This window comes from Exophiala aquamarina (genome assembly GCF_000709125.1).
Source record: "Exophiala aquamarina CBS 119918 chromosome Unknown aczIA-supercont1.17, whole genome shotgun sequence".
In the NCBI taxonomy this organism is placed as follows: Eukaryota; Fungi; Ascomycota; class Eurotiomycetes; order Chaetothyriales; family Herpotrichiellaceae; genus Exophiala; species Exophiala aquamarina.
The window spans coordinates 282,657-308,763 of NW_013550571.1; the positions used below are offsets into that span (position 1 = coordinate 282,657).

A 26,107-nucleotide genomic window follows, 5' to 3' on the forward strand; every position below is an offset into this window, starting at 1 on the left:
CATTCAGGACAGCGGTGATTTATGCAGGTCCGCGACCAACATCAACTCCAGCGTTACCTTCTACCATTTCTCATCTTCATGGTATAACAGTCATGCTACGGCATAACCTTTGGAGCCTGCCCTTGGCGCTTATGCAATTCTTTTCACATGATGGGGTGTTGGGCAGCTACGGGTGGTCTGTCGAAAGCCTCCAGCACCATTTCTGTCGGATTTTTGGCCGGCTACTGTGATGCTGTCTGGTTTTGCTCGTGAAAAGGCGGGCTCCTCGGGCACCGGAGCGACGACAGTGAAACCTATATGAACCATGCACAGAGAACAAGGATGAGCATCACTCGAACCATCAGCGCAAAATCATCTTGAAACTATCAAAACACAATCGCATCCTACAAAGACAACATGACATCAGCCACGTCAGGGATAACTCTCGTTGGGCTGGGAAATATGGGAGCAGCACTCGCTCATGCCTTCCTTAAGTCTGGATGCTTGCTGACGGTTTGGAATCGCACAAGCACCAGGCCAACTGTGGTAGAAGCGATCAAGGCAGGCGCCTCGTTTGAGCCAGACCTCGCAAAGGCAATTTCAGCTAACAGCACGATCGTCTTCTGTGTCCTTGAGTACAAGAATATCTATCAAGGTCTTGAACCACTCGTCACTAGCGGCGTTTTAAAGGGCAAGACCATGGTAAATCTGACAAATGGAACTCCAAGGGATGCAAGAGACGCCGATAAGTGGTTTAAAGATCACGGCGTCGCCAGCTACTTTGATGGAGGTATTATGGTGACGCCTCAGAATGTCGGCACTCCGGTATCAGTCGTCTTGATCAGTGGTGAGGACGAAAGCCTACTTGAAAGCCGCGGGGTCAAGGACCTCATTGGCGCGATTGGCGCGCCAGACTACAAAGGAGAAGATCCCGGGGTCGCGGCTGGTTATGACCTTGCTCTCTTGGCTGGGATGATCGGAATGTTCATTGGATCTCTGACGGCTTTGGCTATGATTCAGAAGCAGCTTGACCGCGCGAAGAGCACTGCCGGTGCGAATGGAGCAAAGGAAACCGCAACCACTGGTGGTCTCACGGAGGTGGTTACCACTTATTTCAACCCTCTTCTCACAGCCTTGATCCCGCACAACGAGCTTCTTGCAACAGCCATCGACAACAACGATCAAGATAACAACCACGGCAACCCGATGGAAATGATGCGGGTTGCGATGCACAACATAATCCGCGGATGTGAAGAGGAAGGCGTGGATGCGGAGAATCTGAGGCATTTTGCAGGTTTAGCGGACCAGGTGGTCCATTTGCACGGTCCCGATAGCGGTCTCGCTTGGGTGCATTCATTGCTGTTGAAGTAGGTACCGTAAGTATCGACTCATACCACAACGCAAAACACCTGGAAACTGACTGATTTCTCACAAGATGAGCCAAATGTGCCACTCAATAGCATCAGACCATGCATGTCTTTGCATCGCCGTCCTCCGACGCTACCATCCAACTCCATACTATCCTCTTATACAATAATCAATACTCAATTTCCACAGTATACCATATTACGGAGTCTTTGACACCGTCCGACTGGCAGGCGATACATGGCGAAGCGATGGCTCACCCAGCACAATGATCGCTGCACCTAGAACTCGAAGGCCCACTACTCCGTTCATGCTCGCATTTGCAGTCCAGAGCATATGATTTCCGCACATGCCCGCACGCGTAGGTGACCAAACTATAGCACATAATTCTCACCCCGTGATTCTGAACGAACAAAAGTCAGAGATACGTTCGTCAGCAGTATCAAAGGAAAGAGGAGACTTACATGCAGCAATGGTAATCAGGAGTGGATTTCTGGTTCACGGCCTAAGATAATGTGGCGCGGATAAAATGCTAGTCGATGCCCGATATCGATATCGGACAGACAGAGACGGGCACAGATACTTTCGTGAAAAGAAGATTTCACCATCTGAGGTACATCCTCTCTCACTCGGAAATGCGAAAAGCATCCAACAATATACTCGGGACTTGTACGAGTCAGCCTTGGATCGTAGTTAGTCAGGCTACTTAGTTCGTTCGCCCGTCAAGTCACAGGGCCTATGGGAGCGACGGAAGGCTGGGCCATCTTTCTTTCCTCTCTCTTCCTCCGTCCCTGGTGGGTGCCCGGTGTGTGTCACAGTTCCACTTGATCGGGGCGCAGCCTCAGGATGAAACTCTGCTCCTTTAACTTTTAGCTTTTCAGTGCCGTCCTCACCCACCCGGTGGTCCCATGAGAAAAAGGCATCGAGCTGGCTAAGTACGACTAGTCTTCGTTCTGAGAATAGAAAGACCAAAGAGCGATCCGTACCAGGGGTCACCGACGCTGGCTCGCTTGAGCCCCGGGCCCTGATTAGGCTTTTTTGTGAGTCGAGTTTGAGCAAGGGTCCTGACTCCTGAGGGCCTGGGCCGACGGGAAGATCGAACGCACATTTACAACCTTGGGAGCGTTTTGTTTTGCTGCCTACTGTACTCGTAAACCTCCAGCACTTGTTTTTGCATCAGGAGTTGGAGGGGCCTCATTGGCGTATCTCTCCACTTGGACCCCTATGGGGAATTTTTCAGGCGTCCCTGGTCTCCCGGTCCCTGGTCCCGCTCTTCGGTAAATGCATGGAACCTCTCGACAACCAGAGTGACAGTGGGTAAATACCGTGCTGATCGATCGTGGGCGTCCTGAAAGTACGGGAGACCTACGAGTACATACGACTGAGGCAGGCAATACTAGAACAAGGCTGGTTGGAGCAGCGTTCTCTTTTCTTTTCTTTTATCATCTTGCACTTGCTTCTTCTCCCTTTTGCTGCCTACGACCAGTGCATCAGTGCTGGTAAAGGGCCTCCTTGGATTGACGTAAAGCGTTGTTTGATGGCAACCACTTCCTCAATTGTAGACTTCAACTAGGCGTTTGATGGGTCTTGGTTGCTTCACTTTCAAATACGCCTGCAAGGAAAACAAGCAGTTAAGATAAGAAACCCCGGGCTCGGCAAGCGGTTAAGTTCGGATCGCCTGCTAACAGAATGGAACTGGCAACGCTGGATCAGAATACGCCCCGGGAACCCACCCCTGAGAGGCTCGACACCCCACAACAAGATGTCTACATACAAGGAGAGCTTGAAAGTCCTCTTATGAGGATTCTACAGCCTTGCTTTCATCGACGTAGCTGGGGTCTTCGAATGGCTTCACGCCCATCATCTTCCACACCTGCCTCGCCCAGAGATCCTCATGGGGCATCTTACGATCAAATGAGGCTTCCCGCACACCATCACTAACATACATTGCATCCTTGCCCTGGATTGGCAACCAATGCCGTTAGCTATCGCTACACCCAGAAGAAATGGCATAGAAGCCCCACTTACCAAGCCAAGTGTCAATTCGATTGACCAGTTGACAAGGCCAGGCTTGAACGTCTTCAAGGGTTTGCCTTTTATGGCACGCACAATGTTGTCTGCCACGAACATGCCTTGAATGGACGCTGCTCGTCCTAGACTTGGACCTGGCGCATCAATGACGTCGCCTGCAGCGAAAATGTTCGCGTTTGGCGAGTTGGCCATCCTCAGACTCTGGTCGACAAGTATCTTACCGGATGGAGATATCGATGCCGGAGAGAACTCTTTGATTAGATCAACACGCGGATACTGACCGGTGCAGCGAACCTGACACGATTGTTAGATGATTGTGGGAAGGTGTGATCAGCAGACTCACTAGGGTATCGCAGGGAAGGACAAGTCCATTCTTAAGTATGACTTCCTTCGGTTGGTCTTCATCCAGCCCAGTAGTGGCACGCTCATTAAGATAAGTCTTTACGCCCAGGGCGTCAAGCGCCTCCATTGCCTTGGTATGAAGCAGTGGACCAAAATTGTTCAAAAGGCGATCCCGCGAGTGTATCAAGGTCACATCCTTTTCAGGATACTTGGACTTCGCATCACTGGCTACCTCCATACCAGCTGCACCTCCTCCGACCACAATGACCCTCTGCGCTTGCTTGATGCGTTCTTGCTGATCTTTGAAAAATGCGATACACTCCGCCTTTTCAATAGCCTGAAGCCTGGCCGGATATCTTGCGTGAGAGCCCGTCGCGACCGCGAGATACTCATATTCAATCTCCGACCCATCTTCCAGAACGACTTTCTTAGAATCAAGGGAGACCACAGTGCCTCGTGTGAATACATATGCTCCTTCTGGGATTGAGGGCAGCGGATCCAGGTAAGGGATGAATGCTTTGTGATCATGACCGGGGACGACAGTTGATCGTGGAAAGTTCCATGTGAAAAAGAAATGCGAATGTCTCTCGATTAGTATCACTCTGTAGCCGCTGGGGATGGATTGGGCGAGTTGCTTCGCGAGGTGGAAGCCAGCAAACGATGCACCAATGACAACCACATTTTTGGGGTTATCCCCAACGTTATAAGTCCAGCGGTTGATCTTTGCCGACACCAAGGATTCGAGCAGATAGATAGCAGAGGTTAGAAAGTAACCTGCTAGCTTGAGGATGAGCAGCGGCTTGCCAGACATTTTCTTGTATAGATTGAATATGCAAGTAGATAACGGCATCTTCTACTCGTACATACGTAGGGAAGGGAGAAGGAGGATCTTATCTGATAAGATTTCCACGGAGTGTCCGGTCTCGGAGCGCTGCCTGTAACTCCGCCTCACCGAGCGGCAGGCAGCCATACGAGCAGGGCCAAACCCAACAGGGGTCTGGGCAGCTCCGCCAACGACTGAGGAGTCAGAAGCTCATGATGAGATGAAGGGAGAATATCTTTCGAATTGGCAAAGGCCGAAAGCTGAAGGCGGTAAAAGCCAGAGAAAAGGTAACTGTGTGCTGAGAATTGAGCATCCTACTCGCAACGAGTTGTTGGCATCAATGGCGTCGAGACAGGAAGATATTTTGGTATATCCATTTATTTAGGTTAGCTTCTTCTGGGAAATACGTACACGAATGATTTAGCAATAGCGTTGGGCGTTACATTCAGGTAATTAGTTAACCACAGTTATCGGTTGCGGGATAGCTTCTCTCTATCAGTGCGCATGTCCTCCGTACTTCGTACGGAAGAGGTCCGACGAATACCTCCTATCACGTGTGCGGCTCAAGGAAGACCAGCAGGAGCAACTTATGGGTGATTACTTTTAGCCTCACACCAATCTCTGGTACAATTTGATAGGAAGTAGTAACAGGAATATTGTATGCTGGCGGTTGCAGCACGGAGTACTAATTAGCAGTTACTAGTGACGCAAGACCAGGTTGGAAAACTGGTGGCCGCTCCTTCCCAATCAACGAGAACGGTATGTAATTACTGTCGCGCCCGCCAAGACAATTTAAGTACTTACCAGTGGGAGACGCGTTTTGGAGGCATCGCGTTCCGCATCTTTTTGCAATCCTGAGTTCCCCTTCGATCTATCCACATATGCGTTACTCTGCATCACTGGATCAGGCCGCTGAGGCGATTGCGACACAATGCATATCAAGCAGATAACCATTCAGGGCTTCAAAAGGCAAGAAGCCACACCTGAACCCTTCAAGGGCCTTCTCTTCTGACTTTCCCCGCAGCTACAAGAACCAGACTGTTGTTGATCCGTTCTCGCCAAAGCTCAACGTCATTGTCGGTCGCAATGGCTCCGGGAAGAGCAATTTCTTCGCCGCCATTCGCTTCGTGCTCAGCGATGCCTACTCGCAGATGGGACGCGAGGAGAGGCAGGCTCTCATTCATGTAAGTTCCATCAACCACCCAAAATATCAGCCTCGCTAACCAGGCTCAGGAAGGATCGGGCTCAGCTGTGATGTCTGCCTACGTCGAGGTCGTCTTCGACAACTCTGATGGCCGCTTCCCTACTGGTAATGACGAGCTTATCTTGCGCCGAACTATTGGGCTCAAGAAGGACGAGTATTCGCTTGATCGCAAAATCGCGACTAAGCAGGATGTCATGCAACTCCTTGAGAATGCCGGCTTTTCGCGAGCCAACCCTTACTATATCGTCCCACAAGGTCGCATCACGCGTCTGACCAATATGAAGGACTCTGAACGCCTCGATGTCCTGAAGAGCGTTGCTGGAACACAACAATTTGTTGCCAAAAAGGAAGAATCCCAGAAAATCATGAGCGAAACAAACAATAAGCTTGCTGCCATCGACCAGACATTTGAGCAGATCCATGAGCGGCTTGCTGAACTCGAGGAAGAACAAGACGAGCTGCGCAACTTCCAAGATCAGGACCGCGAGAAGCGCGCTTTGGAGTACACTCTCTTCCACCGAGAACAAGAGGAGATCAACAAAGCCTTGGCTGGACTGGATGATAGAAGAGCTGGAGGCATCGATGATGCTGATGAAAACCGCGAACGATATGCGGAAGGCGAGGAGGAATTGGTCGGAATTACTCAACAAATCCAATTGTTAAATCAACAAATCCATGCCGCACGGCTCGAGAAGAGACAATACGAAGACGAAAAGCGCGAGAAGGCGAAGTCACGGGCCCAGGTCGAGCTCGAAGAGCGGAACATGTCTCATGGACAAGCTGCCAGCCAGCGTTCCAAAGAAATTCGCGACAAAGAACTCCAGAATGTGCGAGCTCAAATTCGACAGATTGAAAAAGAGCTCAAGAGCGTGATTCCTCAATTTGAGGCACAACTGGCAAAAGAATCTTCCGTCAAATCTCGGTTAGATGACGCCGAGGCAAATTTGCAACGCCTGTATTCCAAGCAAGGCAGAACCTCGAGATTTAAAACCAAGAAGGACCGCGACAGCTGGCTGCGGACTCAGATCGATGAGGCCTTTGAATCCCTGTCTCGCTTCAAGGCCACTCGCATGCAAACCTCAGAAGGCATCGTCAATGACCAGAAACTAATCTCGCAGCTGGAGAAGGAGATTCAAGAACTTCAAGGGCAGGTTGGTGGCCCAGACGAATCGATTGATCGTGAGATACAGGCGGCGAATGAACGAAAGGAGGCACTGATGGATGAAAGGAAGCTCTTGTGGCGAAGAGAGGCACAATTAGACTCGGAATATGCCGCAGCACAAGATGACCTTAGAAAAGCAGAGCGAAATTTGTCCCATATGATGGACGGCAATACCAGTCGAGGCTTGGAGGCGATTCGACGGATCAAGCAACAGTACAATCTTGAGGGCTGTTACGGCACACTTGCAGAACTTATTGACGTACCTCAGCATCATACGGCAATTGAAGTCACTGCAGGGGCATCCCTCTTTCACTATGTGGTTGATAACGACGAAACTGCCAGCAGGGTCATGGAGATACTGAATACTGAGCGTGCGGGACGCATCACGTTCATGCCATTGAACCGCCTGAAGCCTAAAATGGCCAATTTCCCAAATGCGCAGGACGCCCGACCACTAATGTCTCTCATCAATTATGACCCAAAGTTCGAAAAGGCAGTACAACAAGTTTTTGGGAAAGCAATCATTGCTCAAAATCTCAGCATTGCGGCTCAATATGCTCGAACTCATGGGCTGACTGCAGTAACCCCGGAAGGTGACAGGTCTGACAAGAAAGGCGCTTTGACTGGCGGGTACCATGATGTACGTGCTTCTCGACTCAAAGCAACGAAAGCTGTAACTTCGGCCCGCGAGAAGTTTGAGGAAATTCGGGCAGAGAGTAATGAGAACAAGCGGAAGATTGAGAAAATTGACCAAACAATCACCATATCGGTAGGAGATGTCCAAAAGTTGGAGCAGAAAAAGAATCAGAGCCAAGGATACCAGAGATTGCAACGACAAGAACTCAGAAATCAAGTCGATATGCTTCAGCGAAAGAAGGATGACCTAGATGCAAAGAAGAAACAAGAAGCTACCATTGCATCCAATGTGAAAGCCCTGAGCGACCAACAAACTGCATACCAATCAGAATTGTCCTCAGACTTTAAGAAAGCCCTGACGGCAGCAGAGGAATCTCAACTGGAGAATTTAACAGCAAGTATTCAGGCCTTGAGACTTGAATATAATGACCTCTCCGCATCACGAGCAGACATCGAAACCAAAAAGGCGAACCTCGAAGTCAGATTGAATTCGAGCCTGCGACCACAGCTGGCAGCCCTCGAGACCGATGAGGGAGACTCCGAAACAACCACATCCACAACTCTGCGAATCAAACGTGCTGAATTGGCGCGTCTAACTGAAGATTTGGGTTCCATCCAGCGAAACCTGAACAATCTCGACGAGCGATTAGAGACATCTGCAAGCGAAGTCGCTGAACTCGAGGCACAAGCTGCTGAGACCCGCAGACAACAAGAAGAATTGGCAAAAGCGATTGAGCGGCATCAGCGTCGACTTGAAAAATCTGTGCAAAAGAAAGCCGCTCTACTGGCCTCAAAACAAGAGGTCTTGGAGAACATTCGCGAGCTGGGTGCAATACCAGAAGAATCGAGGACAAAATATCGTTCCATGGACTCTAATACAATTGTGAAACGACTCCAGAAAGTGAAAGAGTCGTTGAAGAAGTATAGCTCTGTCAACAAGCACGCTTTCGAACATTACCGAAAATCGACAAAGCAGAGGGAGGAACTCGACGCTCGGAGAAAGGATCTCGAAGCGGCCAAGACGTCCATCCAGAATTTGATCGAGGTCCTTGACCAGAGAAAAGACGAGGCTATTGAACGAACTTTCAAACAAGTCAGTAAAGCGTTTGCGGAAGTCTTCCATAAACTAGTTCCAGCAGGCAGAGGGAGACTGATCATTCAACGGAAAACCGACGCGCGTCAAGCAGATGATGAAGAGTCTGACGAGGAGCCCGTCAATAAACGTAGTGTCGAGAACTATACTGGTGTCGGAATCAGTGTGAGCTTTAACAGCAAGCATGATGACCAACAGCGCATTCAGCAACTCAGTGGTGGACAGAAGAGTAAGTTTATTCCTCAATGTATCATAATCTCACACCTAACCAAACTGCTAGGTTTGTGCAGCCTAGCACTCATTTTCGCCATTCAAGCGACAGATCCAGCACCATTCTACATTTTCGATGAAATCGATGCAAACCTTGACGCTCAATATCGTACCGCTGTTGCCGACCATCTCATGTACCTAGCGAATAAGGTTGACGAAGAAGAAGTGACTGGTGATGATCGACCATCTAGCGGCCAGTTCATCTGCACAACTTTCAGACCGGAAATGCTGAGGGTTGCTGACAAAGTCTATGGAGTAACATTTGCGAATAACGTCTCTAGTATCCGCGTCGAATCAATTGAAAACGCCTTGGATTTTGTGGAGAGCCAAACCCAGTGAAATGGAACAAATGCATGGTACGAGATCTCATTGGGTACTGGGGGTTGTGGTTATGAGAGATGATGCTTTCTTTCTTTGAACAAACCCGGGCTAATTTTCGTTTCTTATGAACACTTAGCCCACCCGTGACGTGACGTGACGGAGCCAGTCTTGTGGAGATCAGATCAGATCAGATCTTCAAATGTACCTACACATGATGTCTGTTTGCTTTTGCCGTCCTAACTGCCAATAGAATGCACAATCGCGCAGATTACCTAGTCTTCGCGTCGCGTCCAAATGTTACGTGTTCCACTTTACGCGTTGGATGGCGCCAAGACAAAAATTTGAGCCCCGCTGCGAAACAGATTCAAGTCTGTGACGGCCGCCCTGCCTCGAAGTCTTTCCTTTCCCTTTCTTCCCGCTGGCATTGGCCAGCGACGGCGACCTACATTTTGACCTTCCTTTCTCCTTTTCGACACCATGAAGTACATACTTGTGTCCGGGGGAGTTATCTCCGGCATTGGCAAGGGAATCACTGCATCTTCCGCTGGACTCTTGTTGAAGACCCTCGGACTCAAAGTCACCGCTATCAAGATCGATCCTTACATCAATGTCGACGCAGGCACTATGGCTCCGACTGAGTATGACTGAAGTATTGCAGCTGGGCTACGACATTTACTGACATGTTACAGGCACGGAGAATGCTTTGTGTTGGATGATGGCGGTGAGGTCGACCTCGACCTCGGGAACTACGAACGATACCTGAATATTACCCTGACCCGAGAAAACAGCGTTACAACCGGAAAGATGTATCAGCATGTCATCGAACGCGAAAGACGTGGTGATTACTTGGGGAAAACGGTACAAGTTGTGCCACATGTCACCAACGCAATTCAAGATTGGATCGAAAGAGTTGCGAGAGTGCCTGTGGACGACACCAATGAACAGCCGGATGTTTGCATAATTGAGCTTGGTGGCACTGTTGGCGATATAGAGAGCGCGCCCTTTATTGAGGCTATGCGGCAATTGCGACGACGTGCAGGTCGAGATAATTTCTGCCAAATCCACGTCTCGCTCGTCCCGGTGATCAGCGGAGAACAAAAAACAAAGCCTACTCAACAAGCAATCAGAGATGCACGGTCAGCTGGTCTTGCTCCCGACCTGGTAATCCGTCAGCTCCTACTACGCAAGCATTGCACAACTAACAGATATATAGATCGCATGTCGCTGTCAAGAACCGCTCATCGAGGCAACAACGAACAAGATCGCACTCTTCTGTCAAGTCGAGCCCGAGCAAGTCATTGCTGTGCATGATGTTTCTTCCACCTATCATGTTCCCATGCTTCTAGAGCAACAAGGCCTGCTCACCCAACTACGAGGTCTATTTCGCCTCGCTGACTATTCTATTGCACCATCGTTGGTTACCAAAGGCCAGGCTATCTGGCACGACTGGAAGTCACTGACCACATCACAAGACCGGTTTCTTGAGACCGAAAAAGTAAACATCGTTCTCGTCGGAAAGTATACGAATCTACACGATTCCTATCTTTCTGTAATCAGATCTCTCGAGCATAGTGCCATGGCATGCCGCCGAAAATTAAACCTGATATGGATCGACGCAAGCAGCCTAGAAAAGGCCACTATGGAAGCTTCCCCGGAATCATACCACAAAGCGTGGCACGAACTGTGCACGGCAGACGGTGTTCTCGTCCCTGGAGGATTTGGTCACCGCGGAACGGAGGGCATGGTCGCTGCCGCCAACTGGGCACGAACCAAGCCAAAGCCATACCTTGGCATCTGCCTGGGCATGCAAATATCCGTGATCGAATTCGCCCGCAATGTCTGCGGACTGAAAGAAGCCTCGTCGGTGGAATTGAACGCCCAGACGTCCGACCCTGTAGTCATTTTCATGCCTGAAATCGACAAGGCTACCATGGGCGGCAACATGCGACTGGGCCTCCGGCCGACCCTTTTCCAAGAGGACACCGAATGGTCGCGCCTCCGCAAACTCTACAACAACGAACCCAGCGTCCTCGAACGCCACCGCCACCGATATGAAGTCAACCCGGAGTACATCGAACGCTTGTCGGAGGCAGGCCTTACCTTTATCGGCAAGGACGACCAAGGCGAGCGCATGGAGATCGTCGAATTAAAGGACCACCCTTTTTTCGTCGGCGTCCAGTTTCACCCCGAATACCTCAGTCGCGTCCTGCGTCCCAGCCCGCCTTATCTGGGCTTTGTGGCCGCCAGTGCTGGAGTACTGGACCAGGTCACCACCGCGACTCTCGCCAAGGATCAATCCCCGCTGCAACATCATGATGGCGTGAACGGTATCCTCCATGCGCAGAATGGGTCCTTGACGAATGGAATTCATCATCCCCGGTCGGCGTCCGGCTTCTAAGCTCTTCTATGCATGTTACTACACAAGATGACCTTTGATGCGGGCGGGAGTGACGCTCTCCCCAAGTTTGCGCGTTTACTTCGAAATGCAGCATGACACAGCCAGGCAATTGAGCTTGGGTTTTGATAGATACTGGTTGCTTAGCAATTTGGTTGGGTTTATCCTCGAGGGCCATCGATCATCTTCAGAAGTGGTGGAGATATGGCATGGCATGGGCTGAGGAAAAACCACCTGCCAATGGGCAGTCTCTGCCGGCAGTTTATGGCCTGCGATATGGGCGCACTTGGCACGAGTGGAACGTCTTCGCAAATGTTTTGACTCGTAGTAAACGCGAGACTTATCGAACTCAGCGATCGCATTTATAGTATTGGTATATTGTCTGATTGAAGTATCTTGAATCATTGATTTGGCGACGCTTGCTGCCAATTGTGAGCAGTGTACATCCCGGCAGGGCTGATCCAAGGTTCTTTGATTTGTTTCAACGGAATTAGAAGCTGTCCGTCTATGGAGTAACTACCTCCCAGAGGTACCCAGCACCAGGCCTATGGAGTCTACTTTGCACGTTAATCGGTCGAGCGCTGCGATTCTTTGTCTATCCCAAATCTGTGATCTGCTGCCTCTTACGCTTTATTTCCCGGTTGATGCTGCGCCTGCGTTCCTAGACCTTTGAGAATCAAACGCCTTAGCAGCAGTCTCTTGCTTGGAGGAAGAGGACGGCTTTCCATCACCATCGATCCATTGTTCAGCATCGCCATGATCCGCATACAATCCACCCTCTGCGTCAAGGTCTCCACTATCCATAGTAATACCGTCATCTTCATCCCAATACGGGGGACTCCGTGTAGAAGGATCGTTGTCCCACTCGGCCTGGGCCCGAAGGCGAGCTCTTTCCCGCTGGACCCATCGCTTCCATGGCCGGTAGCAGAGAGCGCTTATTCCGCCGAAGACGATGAAACTCCCGCAGATGGCTCCTCCAATCACTTCGTAGTACTCGCCTGCCATTTCCACTCCGTCCCAGAACCTGCCTGTCGGATGGGCGGTGTTCAGGATCAGTGATAGGAGCTGCAGGAGGCCGATCACAATGGCACATACGACTGTTAGGGAGGTCAGGACGATGCTGTAATATAAGAATGTGAGAGGGTCCTTGACTCGAGCATGGGTCCCAGCCGCTGTGGCGGGCTGAGACGGCGGCCGGTCAATATCCTCTAGAGCGACTGGTTGAGTGGTCACTGTTACATTTTCTCCATCTCCAGCTTCATCATCTTTCTTGTCATCTCCTCCCACGCCCATGGGCGCGACGTAAAGGCTCATCATCAAGGCCCCATCGATGGTGTCAACCAAGCACATTCCGACCGTGAACAGGACCGGGAAGATGAGGATGAGCCAGATGCTGGTTCCCCTTGTTGCCTCAATACTGCTGATCCCCAAGAGCGCAATTTCGGAGCTGGTGTCGAATCCCAGTCCAAAGAGAACCCCCAATGGATACATCTTCCAAGGTCGATCAATGAGCTTGAACATCCGTTTCAGAAGGCGGAACAGTACTCCACCACCCTCGATCTTCCAGGCTTCTTCCGCAGCTTGATCTGGTTGCATTCGAATGACCTTTCTGATTTGCACAACAAGCTTGTATAAGATGTAGGCATTCATGATCCCGAGGAGGATCAAGAATGCTGCAGACACTGAAGTGCCGATGATGCCACCCACATTCCCAAAACTGTCAAAGCGACTGGATACACCTGCTGCCGTGGCGGCTACAACAATTGAAGTGACCACGACGATGGTACTATGCCCCAGGCTGAAGAATGTGCCCACTGTTACGGGTCGTTGTCCGGTCGCAATCAGCCGTCGAGTCATTAGATCGATAGCTGAGATATGGTCTGCGTCCAGAGCATGTCGGAGACCCAGCGTATACGACAACGCCGCCGTCGACAGAAGTTGGGTATGGTAGGCGAGGATGATGCCGCAAATAGCCCAGACTACCAAGTTGACGGCAATGAGCAGTAAAATAATCAAAATGGCTGCGAGTGGTAGTTTTCGGAGATAAGGTAATCGAGCATGAAAGCCGGACATGCGGCCGTGGATTCGGTCTCTGGTCCTGGCAAAACGAGATTTGGTCACCTCTGCGCTGCCATTCGCAGATTCTTCAAGGGTTATAGTTGAGCTCTCCATCATTGAAGGCTACACAATCCTCGGCCGCAAGTGGCTCACTGTGTCTAAAACGCAGACCAGAAGGGTTTTGGCTCGACGGGTCGAGATGATGCAGGTTGCTTGCTGAAGGGATTCTCAAGCCTGATGAGCGGAATAAAACAGCTCATCGCGATTCCGCCAAAAGGGCCATAATTGATGGAAAGCCTTGCCCAGCGCTTCATATAAAAAGGATCATAGGAAGGCAGCTTCCACACGAGCAAGATAAAGGCCCATCATGACTTGTCTGATTTGCAAAGCGAGCCAGCAAAGCGTGGGGCGGAGCGGGGTGTCTTCCGTCTTGACTGAGAGTATCTCGGCCGCGATAAGCCCTTCCCTGAAGCTAGACTGTTTACAGATTTTGCTTCTCTTGAGTGCGTGGGTCCCTGGCCGAGCGACCTCGACGAGTCAAATTGCCCCAGTGATTTGCCGACGCGGCCGAGGATGAGCGGATGAAAGAAGTGGCAAGCTGTATTTCACCCAACCGCTTGTCGGTTGCACAGAGCTTCTGACGCGTGGAGAGCACGCCTTTCCAGATCTAGAGTAGGCCTTATTAGAGTATTAGAAACCCCCCTACCGGTTTTCTGAGAGAGCTACCCTGAGTATGAAATAGTGGGTAATTAATTAATTGGTGAGCAACAGGACGTGTGAACCGAAAATGTGCTTGGGCAAAATACCGCCTCCCAAAGCAGCGGGGCAACAGTTCCGACTTTACCATTTTATCAGCCATTCATTCTGCCTGGTTCGACACGGTGAGCCAAGCTTCGACGGCTGAAGTGCTGTAAGTATCCGACAGAGGTCAAGACGTCCTCCACATAGTCCGCATGTTGTACCCCAGGTATCGGCCTAGCTAGATACCCTGGCCAAGCGACATTACTTTGTAGGTGGGAGAGTAGCGTCAGGTTCGTGGTGCCCGGCAGGGGTTTCAGCTGACTCTTCTGTTCGTATTGGCGAGGCTGTCCGACATACGAATTCTAGGGGTAATGCCACCAAACTCGTTCCCCAGGGTGTCGGTCATGTTGATATCCATATAAAAGCATCGTTCCCCGCCACTTAGCGTGGATTTCTTCTTCAACTCGCTTTCTTTCCCTCACACACATTCCGGCCCATTCATTTTGATTTGAGTACAAATCTATCATCATGGCTTGGCCCCCGTTCAAGGAGCAATTGTTGGCTGCCATCGAGCCTTGGTACTTGATGTGGTGGAGTGCACAGTGTATGAGACCATGAGACTCGCCGTCGCCTTGATACCTCTAACTAAATTCATATGCAGATTTCATCAGCACTGCGTACCAATATTTCGTGATCGAGCATCACTTTCCAACTCCTTCCAACCTCAGCAAGGTCAAAGAGGATTCCTTTGCAGCATTTTGGAAATGGCTGACCAGTATGTGTGCCACCTTCTGAGTGTCCGGGGGTGTTGATTGCAATACTGACGTCGTTCATACAGGGCCAGTCATCCCGCCTCCGGCCCCGGTAGGATCGGGAACTCTCATCCCTCCGTTACTCTCCAAGGCTCGTGGCGCGGTCCTTGACATTGGCCCTGGGTCTGGATCACACGTGACAGGGTTCTCAGATAACCCCGCCATTACTGGTATCTTTGGTGCCGAGCCCAGTGTAGGATTACACTCTGACCTCCAGGCACGCATTGACGATGCCCAATTAACCGGCAAATACCATATCCTTAATAGCACGGCCGAAAGGGCACCACTCCTCCTCGCTTTGCGCAAGCAAGATATTCAAATCGACTCGGATAAGCCACTCTTCGACACGATTGTCACCATTCGTGTGATGTGCTCGGTGCCTGATTTGGACCAGTCGACCCGCGATTTGTACCAGTTGCTGAAGCCTGGAGGTCAGATCCTAGTGGTGGAACATGTCAAGAATCAATGGACGACAACCGGCAGTATTCTGGGAAGATCGATGCAGGTAATTTACCATCTTCTTGGTTGGAAATTCTTTCTCGGTGGCTGCCACATGAATCGGGACACCGCAGCGACATGGAAAAAAGCGGGTGCTTGGGCGAAGGTCGATCTGAAGAGAGACTTTGAGTGGGCCCCCCTCACGTACGTTTCTGGGACGCTCACAAAGCCGCTGTGAACTGCCAAATGAGCCATTGGTGACTACATAGCCTTCAGACCGAGGACGGGCAGTGGAAGGTCATGTCGACTGGCAGGTGCGCTGACATTGTTTCGATTTCATCATCGACTTCGTGACTGTGATATGGTGGGTAGATTGTGAGAGGATAAAGGAGCTTGAGTAAGAGGGGCGTAGTCCAAATTAAATATTCAACGCCGTCGGCTTCGGTGTAGTATATCTTGTCAATAGTGCAACATGTTAGGGAAAAGTGTTTGTATCGAACTACTTCAACATAGTCGAGCAACATCCCTTTACCTGCACTGGTCTGTTTTCGTTTTCAATCAGTGCTCCCTTCCCGACATCACCAGGTCACTTGCGGATTATCAACTTCGCACGTAGTTGTTGCAGGACTCCTTCCAGACCATCACTTGCATCAATAACACCAGCTCCTATATCCTCAAGTCGTGTTCCTAACATGGCTTCTGCACCATGGGGTGGGGTGCCGCGACCCTCGTGGGCTCCTCTACAGAATTGGTCCAATTGATAGGGAGAGTCAAATCCACTCGAGTTGGAGATAACTTCACCCTGCTGGCTTCCAACGTCGGACACTAGAGTTGTACTAGATGAAGCAGAATGTTGGTTGCTAGGATAACTTTTGAATAGCTCCTCCACTATGAATGATACCATCTCAGCATCCCAAAGTCCATCACGACCATGGATGGAGGAAAGTGCCTCACGGGCACGAGAGAAGATCTCTGGATCGGTTGTTTTGAGACACGTGAAGTAGAGAGCCGCGACGATTTGACTGGACAGAGTAAAGGTACGTCGGTGCGAAGAGCTATGACCGCTTGGAAGGGGCAGAGTGGCGGATGCCTTTGCTTTCACAGTTGGCTGTACCACACTCCCGCTCTTAATTAACGAGAGCCTCAACACATCGGAAAGAGCAAGGCGAAGGCTACCATTGTGGTCTGAAGAGCACATAGGAAAGCAGGCATTGGTCTGACAGCTCTCGTCTGATTGCCATATCGTCTTGAGTTGTAACCGGCGTGGCAAATTCTCATTCACCACTGAATGGAAGAGATAGTAGTGTGTTCGCAAGAACAAAAAAGGTGCCATCTGCTCTTGTTGCACCATCGGATCTGCCCACTGCAATTTCATTTCAATGAGGGTGCCAAGTCGTTCCAATGCATATCCATACTTGTCGAACTGCGTTGCCAGGACTTGACGCTCATCCAGTATACTCAGGGCAAATTCGTCCCAAGGGCAACTTTTTAAGTCCACATGTTCAATGATGTGATGTAACACCCAGTTCTCCAACTTAGTCAGGACCTCCTCTGCATGATGGAGATCGTGGAAGGATGGCGGCACGATACTGATGCTTCCAGCTCGCTCTGCCGAGGTGCAAAGAGTCAACATTGGGCGTCGTGCATCGTTGAAAGAGCTAGCTTGAACGTCGAGGCGTTGGTACAACGCAACAAGCCGCTTTGGGAGTCCAAAATTGTCGTTGTTGATCGCTAACTCGCTCTGGCACTGTTTCAACAACCTCAAACCGTGGTCAAGATGCTGGATTGCACGCTCAGGTTCCCCGAGTAATGACTCAAAAGCGTAAAAGATGATACTGCAGATGAGTGCGACTTCATGGGACGCGTCAGGCCTGAAGAGGTAATTTCTCAGGTGCCGATGCGATCTCGCAACAAGAGACAAATTCCGTGTAGAATGGCCTTCCGTAGAATCTAATTTCGCCGGCTGGTTGTGTAACCCTCCAAAGAGATAGCCTTTGTGGAGGGACGAGAGGGTGACCAAAGCATTCCTGATCACGGGTTCATTGTGACCGCGCTGGAGGATCAGGTGCGTCCACAGATCCGCATCGAGCGACGAAGAGAAATCACGCGCAGCTTGGCAACAATAGTAGTGGAGCAATTCGCGGTCTGCTTTACTGCCTGGAACCTGAAAAGGAATGCTGTATTCCGTGATCTGCGGTTCGGAAAGCCCTGTCGCCTGCGAGGGATGTTCGACTGGGATGAAGGATTCTCTGACGCCGTAGCCCCCACCCTCGCATTTGCGATCCGAACGCTGACAGCGGAGACAAATTGGTCGAGTCTCGTCGCACTTGATGCGACGAAGCCTTCAGAGGAGAGCTGTGAGAATTTTCCCCCGAGGACAAATCAACCATAAATAGCGTTTGGGAAACTTACTTGCACGTTTTACAGCCCGACCGAACTTTGGGTGTGCTTCTTCGCTTTCCTTGTCCAGCCACGGTGACATTTCTAACTGCGGGGGTCTTGCTCCTCGGCTTCAGTATCGTATAAGATCTGCATTCGTCTGATTGCCAGAGAAATAAAGCCATGTAGGTGACGTGGAGGAGACCATTGTCGTATACTTGATTCTCCCTCGCGCAGAGTCGATGAATTTAAGATTTTAGGCCAACTGCTTGTTCTAAGGGGGTTGAAAGAAACGTTGCAGCCTTGTGTGGAGCTGTGACAAGGGAGGTACGGCCAATGGTATCCGCGAATTCAGAATTATATTATACGAGAGCAGCGCTTTGCCTCATTGAGACGCACCGTCCTCGCTTCACCAGCCGCAGTCTTCTTGGTATGCGGCTCGAGGACATCAACATCACAAATACGACGTACCATAAACTGACTCCCGAGCACCACGATTTGGTTTCCTACCTCAGCCTGAGAAGACACCACATGAACCAGCTTGCAAAGCTTAAATACCCCAAGTGAGGCTAAAAGCTTACGAAAATTGAATGAGGGCTCGGCTTCTCGTATACTCAATATTCGACGTTGCTGGAGAACCATAAACTAGCGCTTGATGCCGCAGGCAATCTGTACGGTTAAATAGGTATGAATTGAAACCTCTCAGAAGTTCCTTCATGCCAAATTCCATTGATCATCCTCCTCTTGAATACAGCCATCATTCAATATGCTGTCGCCCAGCATGCGACCGTCTTTGCTCTTGATGACATGCATCCTCGCTCCCACAACACTGACAGCAGGAGTGCCAAAGAGGTCGATCTCTTTACCGCTGAACCGTCGCGATAAGTCTGGTTCATCATCCATCAATGGCACATCTCTCCTGACGGCAACAAACTTCGGGTCGGTCTTCGACACCAACGTGACATTCGGTGATCAAACCTTCCAGGTCTTCATTGACACCGGCAGCAGCGATACCTGGGTCGTGAGAAATGACTTCACATGCTTTGACCGCACCTCCGGGCTCAAACTCCCACAAAAGTCCTGCAACTATGGGCCAGCCTCATATGATCCCATCAACAGTGCCAGCTATGAGCTGATCCCCGACGAGATCTTCGGCATCCAGTACGGCGACGGCATGTCCTCGGGCGTAATGGCGTATGAAAACATCACACTCGCGGGGTTATCCATCCGGCAGAAAGTCGGCATCATCAACGCCTCTTCACCTATGGGCGATGGTGTCAATGTCGGCGTCCTGGGATTGGGATATCCTTCCTTGACATCGGCGCATCCAGGACCGTCGCAGGACAACGAGACGTTCTGGTACAACAGACTTCCATATGAGCCTCTCATCTTCAACATGTCGGAGCAAGGCTTGATTGACCCCTATTTCAGCCTTGCCATTGCCCGTACGTCGCAAAACGAGACCATCGGGTTCGGTGGGTACCTCACACTCGGCGGTCTGGCACCGGCGAACCACAGCGACAAGTGGGCCACTGTCCCAGTCGAGATACACGAAACCATACCGGCGAATTTCACGAGCGGAGAAAGGGTCATCTCTTACTGGACAACAACAGTCAACGGCTTTAGATACGGGCCTGCAACTCCCGTAGGTGGTGGCTCACAGAATGACGCGAAGAACCTGACGACGGATGATACACGTTTCCAAGTCTTCTTCGATAACGGCAACTACCTAACTTTCCTCCCTGAAAAGATCGTTGCACCAATCAACGCCTTATTCGACCCTCCTGCCATCTGGAATGATGAGCTCTCCATCTATGTTGTGCAATGTGACGCTGTCGCACCGGCGTTTGGTATCACGCTCGACAATCAGACGTTCTTCCATGACGGGCGCGACCTCGTGTACCAGACGGAAGCAGGCATTTGCATATCGAATCTCGTTCCGTCCGAGACTATTAGTATCGGCGACATCACCCTACACATAATCGGTGCAGGGTTTTACAAGAACGTCCTCAGCGTCTTCGACTTCGGGAAGAATGAAATGCGCTTTGCGAGTCTGTTGGGAGAGGTAGTTGTGGGTCACGACTCTAATCAGTCCACAGGCGATACCACTGCTCCAGCTCAGAGAAATGCTGCGTCAAGCGTGGCTGCAAGTATAATTTTGGTCAGTGGGCTCGTTGCGGGCCTGCTCTCACTCATGCTGGCATGTTAAACATACTTGCTAACAGAATTTGTTCTGCGCCGCCCGGCTGAGCGACATGTTTGAAAATGTTAGAGAAAAGGATAACACAGATCTTTCGTATTACGCCAATGTACAAAATCCACATCGTTAGACTGTAGTCACGCCTGAGGAGGGAGCGCCACGCTGGGTCAAATGAATATCAATAGCTGATCTGAGCGACCCAATCTTTCATACGCATGGTTGATCAACAAGAGAGTGAACTACATGACGATCACCCGGATGTGAGAATCCCATCGGTTCCAGACAGTCTGCAGCATCGAAGTATCATCATCGATGGTGCATTGTAGGCATTGTATGACGTGATCTTAGCCGCAGTGCTTGTGTTCGTGAGATTATCATTTCAATGCCCTCCCTCTCCATAATTAATGTCTGGGCCCCTACCGGCTGCTGAACAGAAATACACAATTATTAGTTTTCTCCCGAACCGTCTACATTCACGACAACTCCCTCAAAAACTGAGTGATTGCATCAACCATCTGCTGTAAACCGGGCTGTTCCAAAGGATAATGACCAGCATTCTCCAGCATCACAGTTTTGACCGGCACCTTCTTGATCTTCGGCAGGAACATCTTGCTCAAATGCAGCGGTGTCCAAGCATCTTTCGCCGGTTGCGTCAACAGAACTGGACAGACATCGAAATCCTCCGGCTCAATCGCCGGCTTGTACGAGGAGTATGTCGCCAAAAACCGCATCGACTTCCACGAGCCAGCGGACGTCGGATCCGCCAACATGATCTCCAGAGCTTTCGGGTCATTGACCAGCGCCGACATCTTACTCGCCAGCCACATAGGGACAGAAAGGTTCCTGGTGAGCGGATTGTTGCACAGACGTGTCATCGGGAGGCCGATGCGGCTCATGAAGAAGTTGCGCGCCGTTTCGTCGGCGACTTGCTGGATTCGTTGGTCGAGGAAGGTCATGCCGACAATGCCGCTGACTTTCTTATTGAGCCCCGCGGTGTGGTAGGTCAGCATGCCGCCGGCGGAAAGGCCATAGAGCACGACAGGCCGCGAGTCATGCTCAAGTTCGAAGTCGATGAAGTCGCTAGCAATGTTCACCCAGTCGTCGTATGAGTATGTGACGCCCTTCGCGATCTGTGTGCACCCGTAGCCGGGCATGTCGACGGCGACGAGCTCGAAGCCGGCCATGTGCAAAGGGACGCCAAGAATCATGGACATTTGTCTGCCATTTGTGCCGACTCCATGGTGCATGATCAGTCGAATTTTAGCCGCTGGGTTCCTCCATCGATCGAGATGGATTTTATGCCCTCGATTCTCCCACCACTCTTCAACTGGCTGGTGCTCATCAGTGAAGTGGAGATGTTGCGGGAGGAATTGTTGGACGTCTTTCCAGGCGCGTTGGCTTTCGTAGGTTTGGGGTGACATTTTCACAATAGCAATGCGGATAAAATGGGTATTATTGCTGCGGTATGAAAGTAATGGGAGACTCACCTGTAGGAGAATGGGTTAGATATAGCTCGATCTTAGATGGTGATGTGTGGTACCATCGGAGTGTGATCTTCCCGCATGGAGAACTTCAACGCCCGGGACAGGGTCCGATTCGGACGTAGCAGCTCGTCAAAGTACGGCCGCGGGAGTCAATGACATCTTGGTAGAAGGCTCCGAACGCCCGGTCTGGATGACGCTGTGCCGGGCTAGTAAGTGCTCCTTTTCCGTGAAGATTTCCGCGCCATTTATCAGCACATACATACATAGTATGAAGTAGGGATAGGGAACCTCCAAGCTGGGAGATAGGCTTTGGGCTTGGATGGAGAACTATCTCTTTTCAAGGTGTGGATGTTTATCTCGCATGAAAGCTCGTGGTTAGCGGCGGGGAACCCTAACTCTAACCTAACCCAGTCTCTGCAAGAAATCACCAAATGCTGCATTGAAATTAGCTTAGACTTCCGTACTTTAAACACGTAAGCTTGTTTTTATTCCAGATGTGGCAGTAAGTACAGTAATACTATCCCCCGTAAAGGGCGCCCTAAATTGAGGCCATTTGAGGTGCTCTTTTGATCGGTCTGTCAAAGAGAGTTCGGCAGTACCTGCAGTCACACCGGGCCCATTCATAGTTTACAACCAATTTCAGCCTGACCTTGATTCAATTTCATTCGAAGCCGACATCTTCACGTCTTCCTCCAGGCTGGAGCCGAAATACTCTGCGCATCATGACAGCTGCACAGCAAAAACCCACCTCTCCTTTGCGAGACCTCACTTTCGAGGGCGCCAGTGCTGAGTAACACCAAAGCCTTGAAGCGGGATCCCTCAATTTGGCCCCTGTGTTTGCCTGTCTGGTGTTTCACATGTTCCGAAGGCGCCGGGACATATTTCCCGGTCCTGCTGGAGCCCTTTTACGGCCGGAGTCGCTGCTTGAGACCCTCCATCGCTCAGTGACGTAGCTGCTTCGCGTCTAGATTCACATGTCAAGCACGTGATTCAATTTGTCATGCTATTGTCCGTATGTGGACTCGTACACATCCAGGTATGATCTTGGAGAAATCTAACATTCCCAACGTGGCGAGCAAGTGTACACCAGAGACTTTCCAATCATTTGAGGTAGACATCAGTACTATACTTAATTTGCAAGGAAAATCTGTCAGTATTATCATGACCACCATGGAGGACGTCTCCACACTGTCTCTGGACGACATTTTGGACGAGCTAACTATGGACGGCATTCTATCTGGTGGCTATTCATATCCCCATAATCTCTAACAACTTACCGACAGTAGCCCCGCGGCGATCTTCATCGTCTCGTTTTGGAGGGGTCGAGGTCGGCGTCTGGAATCCTCACAATTTCATTGGGATTCCAAATTTGTCTTTCCCTCCACCCACTATTCCTAATGCTGTCTGATTATTTCGCCTTTCCTAGCAAGTCCAAGCAGTTGTCTCCGTAGCTCAAAGGACTGCTGATATTCCGGACAAGGCCTGTCCTGCAAGCACTTGGAAGCCATTTCCAGTGGGAGAAGTAGACGGTCAACAGCTATCCGACGTCGTTCCATAACGATTCCCGCTTTCTGCACAATACCCTTCGCCAAAGAAGTTTGTTGGCTGCATTCTGGGATCTCCTTTTGAAGCGTCTTCTGGGTATCCTGGCCGGGAGCTGCTGATATTTGGGAGTCAACAAGGTCTGGCCCTATGACGCTATCGGCTCTGTCTAATACCGCCCGAGCTGAAGAGCGCAGCCCTAATTCCAACATCATTGCAGTGATCTGAAGCAGAATGCGGTTCGTATCTTGATAGAATTTCTCTTCTTCTGAAGTATCAGATTCCGGAGGACATTCCTCTAGCATTCCGAAAAGACCTTGGAGACCCTTCACAGATAACATACATCTTCGAACTGTTTCCCGGGCCCTTTCAGTGGTGTGTAGCTGGTTGACGAAGTCATCAAGTTTCTCGAGCACGGCTGTGTATATGAAGCCGTGATCCATGATTTGTTGTCCAAGGCCTTTATCGCAACCTGACCAAGGTTTGTGCACCCAGGCGCTATTGTCAAATCCTAACGCTTTGCGGTTCGATATGCAGTAGAGCATCTATTGTGCGTTCTTAACTTTTGGGGTCTGACAGGTTCACAGGTGCATGGTGTCTCACGAGATTGTAGCGACAACTCTCAAACGCTCTAAGTGCAAGAATTCCTCGTTGCCTTTCGGAACCGCGTGCTAGGAATAGTGTACAGATCCCGGCAATATGGCTCAGCCAGTCCTTTCCTGGGTTGCTCCACTAGAATTACTATTAGTGGTTGTACACGAGCATCTGGAAGGCTCAGCTTTGTGGAGAGTGAGGCAGGTGGACGGTTCTATTTACCTCATACAGGGCCATGAGGCAAGACACTGCTAAAGTTTCGTCCTTCATGGCCATATCAGGAGAATCCAAGGCGTATTGTAGCGCCCTCAGGGCCCGACCATACAGTTCTCTCGATTCCCTAAGCATCTGCGTATCGTTTCGGGCCAGGCCTTGGCCGCATGTTGCCATGGCTAATATGGCGGGATCTAAGGCTTGGTCCGAGGATCCGTGCGATAGTATAGCGTGGTAGAAGCTACTGATAGGTATGTGCGGATACCTGTTCCGTCCATCTGGCGATTCAACATATAGCTCGTACGTATAGTTGATACAGCGAACTGCCTCCACGGCGCTACTGTGGAAGGAGCGTAGTGTAGATGTGATCGCTGCGACCGGAGGTTGAGTTGTTAGCGCTTGTGGATGTCGCTGCGCCCTGCGCGCCTCAAGCGCAACGTTTGATTGTTGTATCTCCGGTCGCGTGATTCCATTTCGTATCGGCAAGCTTAACGGTTTGGCCTCTTCAAGCGGCTTGCGCTTCTCGAAACCTCTGATTGTACGAACGAGCTGCGTGGAAGCAAGGCAACGCGAATTAACCACCTATCTCACGTGCAGAACACAAGATAATCGCCATGAATGGGATGCGGTGATTTACTCACAAATACCGGATACCGGTCATAGCCCTCGCATAGACGCTTCGACTTCTGGCATGTTTCACACATGGGCTTTCCGAGATCGCACTATGCCGCAAATGTGAGTCAAGTCCTTCTAGGTCGCGCTGAAGAGAAGGGCCTCACCTTGATCTTCCGTCGACGACAGGTAGCGCAACCCTTCGATCTTCCGGCCACACCGACCATAGTCGGTGTGGGGAACTACGGACTTTTCAAGGAATTCCTGTCCTCCAAATCACAGCGCCTAAATTCAGAAAATGTCAATTTCCAACGACATTTTGTTAACGTGGGAGTTTGCCCATATGTCAATTCTTTTGACTTCCACAAATCAAGTTGGTGACTGGGCGATCTAGCAGGGCAGTTAGAAGATCAACTTGTAATTTCAGCTGCCAACCCTGCCGAGATCCCGGGCATAATCAGCTCAGGTATCCATCAGTTGGTCCACTGAATCCACCAAACCACTCACACTTCCAAGTCGCATTCGCCAAGATCTTGGTTGAGCCAAGCCCTGGGCATGAGGATATGGGCTTCGGACCGATTGTGCCTTCTCAGGCTCCCTGGTCGTTTCGGCAGACAGGCGCTATCGGAGAAAGGTGGTGGCTAGATGAATGCCGGAGTGATTTGAGGGTGAAAGTTATGTAGGGTTGGAGTGAAGTGCAAGTTACGACTATGACTAAAGAAATGAGGTTCGAGTAAACTTCATGTGAAGTTCAGGAGGGCTTCATACTCTATGAAGATTATTGCTCTGTCGACGAGACAGGATACGATGCCCGGTTGAAGTGCTGCATAATTGGGCAGTATCCAATGCTGTGTCATGCGTAATGATTAGCACGTGCGGTCAACGCTGGTGAACGTAAATGTAAGTGGAATAAAACCTGCGGCTTTCCGTACGCACTTAATAGCTGCCCTATGCGAGAGACGAAAGTGGCACTACACAGCGCGCATAAACATTTCCGGGCATACGAACGAGGCTAATTGAGCACTGAATAGTGATGAGTCTTATGAAGCACTGGCCACCGAAGGCTGTAACCCCTGCCAAGCCTCCGCGTCTTGGGATACAGATACGGGTATGGCGCCATTGACCTCTGGATGAGGTATGGTGCTTTGCCTACACTTCGGTGTCACCAGCACTCAGGAATTGACCTAAGAAGGCATCCTCTATGGTTTTGGATGACACTGGCCCCAATGTGCCCCAGCATGGGAAATTGTGGTTCAATGCTTGACCACATCCCTTGACCTATGCAGAGCGACCCATGGTATCAAGGACAAAGGTTCCAAATTTAGACTGCCTAAGAAGTAGTATATGGCTATAAAGCGGCTTCAACATCGCTCAGGCTTACATTCAATCATCAAATTCAATATACCGCAGATA

General features: G+C 50.5%; 9 protein-coding genes across 9 annotated transcripts; 5 read left to right on the forward strand and 4 right to left on the reverse strand.

The window, feature by feature from the left end:
* Positions 1-396: 396 nt before the first annotated feature.
* On the forward strand, positions 397-1,350 carry A1O9_11370 (uncharacterized protein; the record flags this gene model as incomplete). The annotated part of the gene is made up of 1 exon (XM_013399664.1): positions 397-1,350. One exon carries the CDS (start codon positions 397-399, stop codon positions 1,348-1,350), a length of 954 nt encoding a protein of 317 aa, XP_013255118.1.
* Positions 1,351-3,139: 1,789 nt separating this feature from the next.
* Positions 3,140-4,528, reverse strand: A1O9_11371 (uncharacterized protein; the record flags this gene model as incomplete). Its single annotated transcript, XM_013399665.1, has 3 exons — positions 3,140-3,304; positions 3,373-3,669; positions 3,719-4,528. The coding sequence occupies 3 exons, from the start codon at positions 4,526-4,528 to the stop codon at positions 3,140-3,142; spliced, it is 1,272 nt and encodes a 423-aa protein (XP_013255119.1).
* Positions 4,529-5,691: 1,163 nt separating this feature from the next.
* On the forward strand, positions 5,692-9,244 carry A1O9_11372 (structural maintenance-chromosome 3 (chondroitin sulfate proteoglycan 6); the record flags this gene model as incomplete). Its single annotated transcript, XM_013399666.1, has 3 exons — positions 5,692-5,724; positions 5,774-8,864; positions 8,916-9,244. 3 exons carry the CDS (start codon positions 5,692-5,694, stop codon positions 9,242-9,244), a joined length of 3,453 nt encoding a protein of 1,150 aa, XP_013255120.1.
* A 459-nt stretch (positions 9,245-9,703) lies between these two features.
* Positions 9,704-11,624, forward strand: A1O9_11373 (CTP synthase; the record flags this gene model as incomplete). Its single annotated transcript, XM_013399667.1, has 3 exons — positions 9,704-9,864; positions 9,916-10,387; positions 10,440-11,624. 3 exons carry the CDS (start codon positions 9,704-9,706, stop codon positions 11,622-11,624), a joined length of 1,818 nt encoding a protein of 605 aa, XP_013255121.1.
* Positions 11,625-12,251: 627 nt separating this feature from the next.
* On the reverse strand, positions 12,252-13,793 carry A1O9_11374 (high-affinity nickel-transporter; the record flags this gene model as incomplete). Its single annotated transcript, XM_013399668.1, has 1 exon — positions 12,252-13,793. One exon carries the CDS (start codon positions 13,791-13,793, stop codon positions 12,252-12,254), a length of 1,542 nt encoding a protein of 513 aa, XP_013255122.1.
* Positions 13,794-14,948: 1,155 nt separating this feature from the next.
* Positions 14,949-15,908, forward strand: A1O9_11375 (uncharacterized protein; the record flags this gene model as incomplete). The annotated part of the gene is made up of 3 exons (XM_013399669.1): positions 14,949-15,024; positions 15,082-15,195; positions 15,259-15,908. 3 exons carry the CDS (start codon positions 14,949-14,951, stop codon positions 15,906-15,908), a joined length of 840 nt encoding a protein of 279 aa, XP_013255123.1.
* Positions 15,909-16,256: 348 nt separating this feature from the next.
* Positions 16,257-18,152, reverse strand: A1O9_11376 (uncharacterized protein; the record flags this gene model as incomplete). Its single annotated transcript, XM_013399670.1, has 2 exons — positions 16,257-17,782; positions 18,083-18,152. 2 exons carry the CDS (start codon positions 18,150-18,152, stop codon positions 16,257-16,259), a joined length of 1,596 nt encoding a protein of 531 aa, XP_013255124.1.
* A 663-nt stretch (positions 18,153-18,815) lies between these two features.
* Positions 18,816-20,258, forward strand: A1O9_11377 (uncharacterized protein; the record flags this gene model as incomplete). The annotated part of the gene is made up of 1 exon (XM_013399671.1): positions 18,816-20,258. One exon carries the CDS (start codon positions 18,816-18,818, stop codon positions 20,256-20,258), a length of 1,443 nt encoding a protein of 480 aa, XP_013255125.1.
* A 464-nt stretch (positions 20,259-20,722) lies between these two features.
* Positions 20,723-21,670, reverse strand: A1O9_11378 (uncharacterized protein; the record flags this gene model as incomplete). The annotated part of the gene is made up of 1 exon (XM_013399672.1): positions 20,723-21,670. One exon carries the CDS (start codon positions 21,668-21,670, stop codon positions 20,723-20,725), a length of 948 nt encoding a protein of 315 aa, XP_013255126.1.
* Between the last annotated feature and the right edge of the window lie 4,437 nt (positions 21,671-26,107).